At 33.4% G+C, this 6,760-nt stretch overlaps 1 protein-coding gene across 1 annotated transcript; it reads right to left on the reverse strand.

Moving 5' to 3' along the window:
* Positions 1-2,202: 2,202 nt before the first annotated feature.
* On the reverse strand, positions 2,203-6,126 carry LOC131958230 (uncharacterized). Its single transcript, XM_059323127.1, has 6 exons — positions 5,962-6,126; positions 4,995-5,114; positions 4,670-4,860; positions 4,060-4,299; positions 3,840-3,907; positions 2,203-3,148 (listed from the first exon to the last, which is right to left on the reverse strand). Exons 2-6 carry the CDS (start codon positions 5,095-5,097, stop codon positions 2,893-2,895), a joined length of 858 nt encoding a protein of 285 aa, XP_059179110.1. The 5' UTR covers positions 5,098-5,114; positions 5,962-6,126; the 3' UTR covers positions 2,203-2,892.
* Positions 6,127-6,760: the final 634 nt, after the last annotated feature.

Raw genomic sequence — 6,760 nt, forward strand, 5'->3', positions numbered from 1 at the left:
GGCCCTATTCTAGATTAGAGACAAAGTCCAGGAAACTAAAACATAGGGTACTGAGGCCTGGATTCTAATTGTGTAGTAACTCATCGTTTTTCTTTAAAATTTCAACAGAGTGCTGTTCTGAACTAGTTTTAGGGCTAGCTGTTTTATTGTAAATGGCCTTGAGAATAAATATTGTGATTGCGAACACATAAAAAAACCGACAAGGGGTCATCCATAAATGACGTCACGCTTTTTTGACGATTTTTACCTCCCCCTCCCCTCCGTCTCACGTCGTCACAAAAAGCCAGAACCCCCCCCCCCTAAAATGACGTCACCACCTCAGTCTACACCCCCCCCCTCAAAATTGCTGTTGAATTTTTCTTAAAACACCAATGTATTTCTAAAATCTTGTCAGAACTCTGCCAACACAGAGTATTTTAATCAATTCCTATTACAGTTCATTAAAACCGTGTTCTAAAACGCGAAATAACGGCTAAAACCCGTTTTCTATCTGAGTTTTTTTTAATGAAAAAAAGTGACGTCACACCATCTAACCCCCACACCCCTCATCACACACCGTCACAAAATTACGGACCCCCCTCCCCCCTACGAGTGTGACGTCATTTATGGACGACCCCCCAAACCGGCCCCAACAAAATAGCCCCGCCATATTAATATTTAGATCTCCCTGTTAAAAGGGCCAGCGACAAAATGACTCCGTCAAATATGCTCCTACACTTTTAAATAACACATGAAATAGAATTGAATTTTAGTCTAAAGTTAGGTAGAATGAAAAAAAATCAAAACCAAACACATGTTGCTAGATTGAACCAATCAAGTCTTATTGTTCGTGTTATTTATAGAACAGTAAACATTCAGCCGTAAATTACTTAAAATACTTGAATGTTTATTAAGTTGTCACACCCAGGCTATAGGCCTGCATACATGAGTCGGAGTCCAGAAACAATGGCCCGACTCCCGGAACACTTTTAATTCAAGCCAATCAGAATTATCATCCCTTTCTAACGATGAAAGCTTGCATGCGTCAATAAATTCATCAGCGGCTTTATGATAAGTTAATAGTCAGCGAAAGTGACTAAACAATTCTGTCACAACAGCCCCGATAAGAGCCCCGTCACACTGGCTCCTGATAAATAGGCTCTTGTTATTACTACTTCCGACAAATTGGCTCCCATCATTTTGGCACCTGACATAAGGGCCACAGTTAATACAGTTCCCTTACAGACAATAAATATCACGGTGAAGCGGCCTTATTCAATAGGACTCCTGCCAGAAGGGCCCATTCATCTGCTCTATCAGCCCCCACCTTAATTAATGGGTGGTTGTCATGAAAGAATCAATCAATTGCTCATCTCTGATTGTAATGTGTGATACTATCATTTGTTGTGGATTCATATGAGGAATAAGCTGTTACAATGAAAACAGTGATAGTAATGTATATATATGCATCCTCTTGGACACAAACCCCTATATTTATAACTATATTAAACCCATCCTATTTTTTACCAACTTGGATTGATAAAACATATATTATGAGTTGATACATTTGTAAAATCTATTTCTGTTTTTAGTGTTGAAAGATTTCTCCACACACCAGCGGGTCAGAAATCCTTCTGATTGCCAAAAAAGTATTCCCCTCCCCCTCCCACCCTGTTAGAAAAAGTTTAGCTCTTTTGCTGTCAGACTCTAGAGAGTATTCTTTCTGCAGCTACACAATGGATAAAGAAAACAGAAATTTTAGTATGGACAGGCTTGTAGTAGTCTTAATCTCAAAACTTTGAATGTATAAGCCGATAATTCAGTAACGCAGCTCTAAATGAGTTTTTAAATATTTTTTTCTATCCTTAATGATTCCACCCAGGTCCCAATAGGAAAAGTAAAGGCAGTTTCAAACACATTATATGCCATGGTCAAGAAACAAATCAAGTAGAAAAATCTACTAGTTTGGCCCATCTATGCTTCTAACTTAGTAAAATTAGGAAAGTGTCGCCTATTGTTTTATTGCATCCAATAGATTCAATAGAAATTAACATAAAATTTAACTGCACAAACAGGTAGCTACAACAACATTCAAATGAATTTTTGTAGAGCCACAACATTCTGGAGCAAATGCTTAAACTTCTTACAACTTAGTTAAAACAACCAGATGCTCATATCAAATAAGAAAATGTTTTAAAAAAATATAACAAAAAAATTGTGCTCCTCTTGTGACAAAATCTTTTATTTAAAATTCTTGTAAAAAAAATTCAACAGTGAAAATCATCGGCACAAAGTTTAAACACTTCTGCGTCATAATAGGAAATCATTTTAAACCATGATTTTCCTGTAATAAATAAAGTTGAACAGGACAACAAATATGATGACCAGTGTACAAAAATCTCTTTTGATTACAACATGTCATATATAATCCTGATTGTGAAAGAGAAATGCTTCATTTAATACTAATACATTACAATTTCTATTAGAGATTTCAATTTTCTTAAGTGAAGAAAACTGGGAAATGAAGGAAAAATTAAGTAGCGAAGGAAAAAAAATATCACTATAAATGAATAATTAATAAATAAATAATTATTTTGTTTTATTTATGTCTAAGGATAATAAACTTAAAAGAAATCAGCCTCCTGAATAACTTTTAAACAACACTATGATGAAAAAGAGATGTTAAAAATCTGGGTTAAAAGTAAAATAAACTGACTATATGACAGCCTAAAGATCAACCTGTTATTTCAAATAGAAATAAGTCAAGTCTAGGCCTAAAAATGCTGTAACAATATCGGAGTAGTACTTTTCTTAAAATACAATTCTCTACAAAGTATGTTTGTTAGCTTGTTTTAAAGCTTTCTCTAACAGACTTAAAAACCAATTTAAATGAACATAGCTAAATATTTATCTTCAGAGCTTTGAACATGGGGCTGGCTTAAATGTGACGGATGCAGTGAAGCATAAAGTATTATCTTTATGAATAGTGAAGTTGAGCACTGCAGGAGTATTATTATCTTGCCACACAGAGGTGGTAATTTCATCATTTAGTAGAGTTTCACCACGGTATGAGGTGCACATTTTCAGAACGGGATACTGACAAATGTCACTTTTGAATTGGCTTAGGCACTGAGCTTTTCTGGCACACTCTGCGGCATCCAAAGCAAATCTAAAATGATAGAAAAATAGAAAAAAATTAGAAATGCATCTGTTGAATCTTTTTACCAACGTATATAAGCACATAAAATGGCATGTACATATAAAAAATCCCAATGTTTTAATGGATGTCCTGAATAGTTATGTTAACCTATCAACAGAATTCGTTAAAGTTTGACACACAAAAACAGCATAATTCATAGTTTACCAACAATAAAAAAATTCTTTTTAATGCTAATGGCATTTTTGAATTAGCATCTCTGATTGATTTATTTTAGGAATAGACAGTTCATCGTACACAATTCAGTCATACAAAACGCTAAAGACATGTTGAATAAAAATAATTTACATTTACTTTAGTGTAGAATAATCTAATGGGGTGGTAGAGTGTGCTATCGTTAAGTCAAAATTACAACTACAGGCTTGGGTAAAGTGTACATTCCAATTTTCACTCAGCTACAAGAGGTACCTAAGTCTGGTAAAGTTTAAATGGTTCGACATGAAGTCTACCACACAATATGTTTACGTGCTGCAGTCATTAACACAAATCATCTGTTCATTTGGACCAAGTCTTAAAGAGTCCTTACTATGTTTAACCATCCAGATAAATCAAACAATGCCATTCCATCATGTTACATTAGTTCAACCAGGTCTCTGAATGTAGTGTATTATACAATTATACATGAATAAATTAATAAATGTACCTGACATAACTAGCCTGGTTTGTGTGTCCATTAAAATCAGTGTCACTTGCAGCTATTGAGCGCTTAACCTAAAGAAAACAAATATATATATGGCAAGTCTTTGAATATGGTTTGATATTTAGTAAAATACAAAATGTTTACAAATTAAACTACTTTATATACCCTTACACGCTTGGTATTTTTTATTTCATAGTAACCTTAATATTTATTTAAGCCGTACCCTATATGCATTATCAGGTGCACTTTTCAAGGATGAATCAAACCGCACTTTATCATCAGACTCAGCTTTCTGGTATTTCAATCTATGCCAATGCGGCAAAACTTGAGAGCGTTTTGTCATTTTATCAACATACACAATTTTTCCATAAAATGTTGCTATCTCCTTGTTGTCTAGAAGATTGACCAGGACTTCACGGATGGTTATGGAAGATTGGCCAACATTAATGAGTTCTAGCGTTATCTGAAACAAGAGATGAAAAATTAGAAATAATTTCATTATAAAAAGTTTTATTAAAAGTAAACTAGAGAACAAGATTCTCTTTCTTACAGCATAGATGCACAACAGAAGTATGAGTAATTGTCTTTACTGAAACTTTAGGAAATATTTATAACATTCAAACAATGAAGTAAACCAAAAAGAAATTAACATACAATAAACTTAAATTTGAAACAGGAAACCAACAATTTCAAGCTTTGATTTTAGAAGTTTGGTCTTTCAGGTTTCTAAGTGTTTTACACTTGAGTCTACTCTATATTATATATTACTATTTAGCCAACATTGATAAACTAGAATATGATAAACAGAAACAATGTAACACAGAAAAACTTACTTTATATGGGAAATAATGAAACCTCCTTGCAACCTCCCATAAACATGAATCAAAATAGTAATCGCCTCCGATTAAAGAAAAACCAAAGCTGCTGGAACGGAGCTTGTTAAAGTCTAAAAAGTTGCCTTGAATAAATGGCACAATTCTTCCTGCTTCAAACATTCGGCAAATTTTCCATGGGCTCACACCCCCTAAAATAAAATATATTATAATAACAGAACTAGAAGTTTTAAATTAATTTCAAACTATTTAACAATATAGACCTAAATCACATAAATGAATATGCATTGATGAATATTTAATTGTACAAGCTCAATGATTTCACCTGCTCTGTCAAAGTCATCATATGTCATTCCAGGAAAATAACATTCTGCTTTAAAGTTGCTCTCATCAACTTCAAGCCGATATTCAAGAACCTGAGTTGCCATGGTAATATTTTAGTCAGCTATTGAAAAAAACAAGAAAAAGACACTTAAATTACTTTACACTTAATAATTGTGAATAGGCCTATAATTGCCCTTACATTATTTATAATGCTGCTAACTCATTTTATTACTTTATATTTAGATCTAGGCCTATATGGTTTATTTCAGTGCAGTTTAAGAGTTGAATTTCAATTTAAAATTTTAACATAAATGGTGAATTTCTTTAACCAGTGTCCAATTATGGCACAATAATAGAATTTTCTTTAAGAATGACTTGCTAATGTCAATGCTAACCCGGATGATATTTAGAATCGACCCTTTGAATCCCGGACAGATAGTTCCCCCCCCCCCCCTAACCAACGATCATCAACTAGAAGAGATTACAACACATCTAACAACCTAACACACCTATATTATTTAGTATTTTAAATTGTTTAGAAAAGCCTATTTAATTTATTATCAAACATCTGTATCCTCGATCATCCATATTCTGTACTCTGTAGTAACTTAGTAGTAAGGGTGGACTGAAAATATTTTAGTATTTTAATTTTAGTAAGAAGTGGTAAGAATGAGTTACCTTGCCAGACTTGCCAGTGCTTATTTTTTTTAAATTTACTAAACTGTAGTGTAAATACTACTTAAAAATTAGCTGTAAATTTGTAAATAGTTGAGGCCACGAAGGGGGGACGTTCTGACCGGGATTCAAAGGGTCGACTCGAAATATCATCCGCTACTAGCTTCTTAAGTTCTTAAACTTAGGCCTACCTACTACCTACCTACCTAGTGCCATTAGGCAGGGGAGGGGGGGGGGGGGGGCTAACTAACTTAATTTTAAATTGATTATAAATTTAAAATAAATTATCATACTCTATAAAATATTAAAATGATAGTAGTCCGTTGGTAACTAGTTAAGGACTAAACTGATTTATCTTACTTTATCTAGAGTAGATATAGGTTAAGGACAAAGTTCAGGTAACTTCTTAGGTACTGAGACCTAGATATTTTTTGTGTACAGTAGAATCTATAACTCATTGTTTTTCTTAAATTTAAGCAGAGTGCTCTGTCTTGAACTAGGTGTTTTATTATAAAAGACCTGAGAAAAAATATCACGAATGAGCATAAAAAAACATGAGAACTTTGTAGGCTAGAAGCAAAAGTTGGTTATTAAGAATTAAGACATTTTGATTTAATGCTTTATTTACCATGATACGATAAGGTAGACTATGACCTATGGTTTAGGTAAAAAATGTAATAGGCCCTATGGGTAAAACTTTAGAAAACGTAAATACATAGATCTGGTTTTTAATACAAACAAAATATTAGCCTCATTTAGTCATACTTTATACCAACACTGATTGAAATAATTAAAATTCCATGATGTATGTTAACTCAAGAAAAAATCAGATATGTGTGTGTGTGGGGGGGGGGGGGGGTCAAGGGGGCATAGGCCTAACTGCTTACGAAAAACTGGCTACACCTAGATCTAGCCCTATATGTAAAAAATAAAATTAAAATAAGTTAGTCCAACTCGATAAGGAAACGCTCTTTACATACTTTAAAAACATTATTAGCAACAGCTGAGTTTTCCGCTGAATAGAGGCGTACTTTAAATTTTCTATTTTGAACCTAATCCCTTATCCTCATGTGTTTATTTAAAATACGGCCT

The sequence above is a fragment of the Physella acuta genome, unplaced genomic scaffold (assembly GCF_028476545.2).
Source record: "Physella acuta isolate Inbredline_101_S28 unplaced genomic scaffold, ASM2847654v3 ptg001304l, whole genome shotgun sequence".
Classification (NCBI taxonomy): Eukaryota; Metazoa; Mollusca; class Gastropoda; family Physidae; genus Physella; species Physella acuta.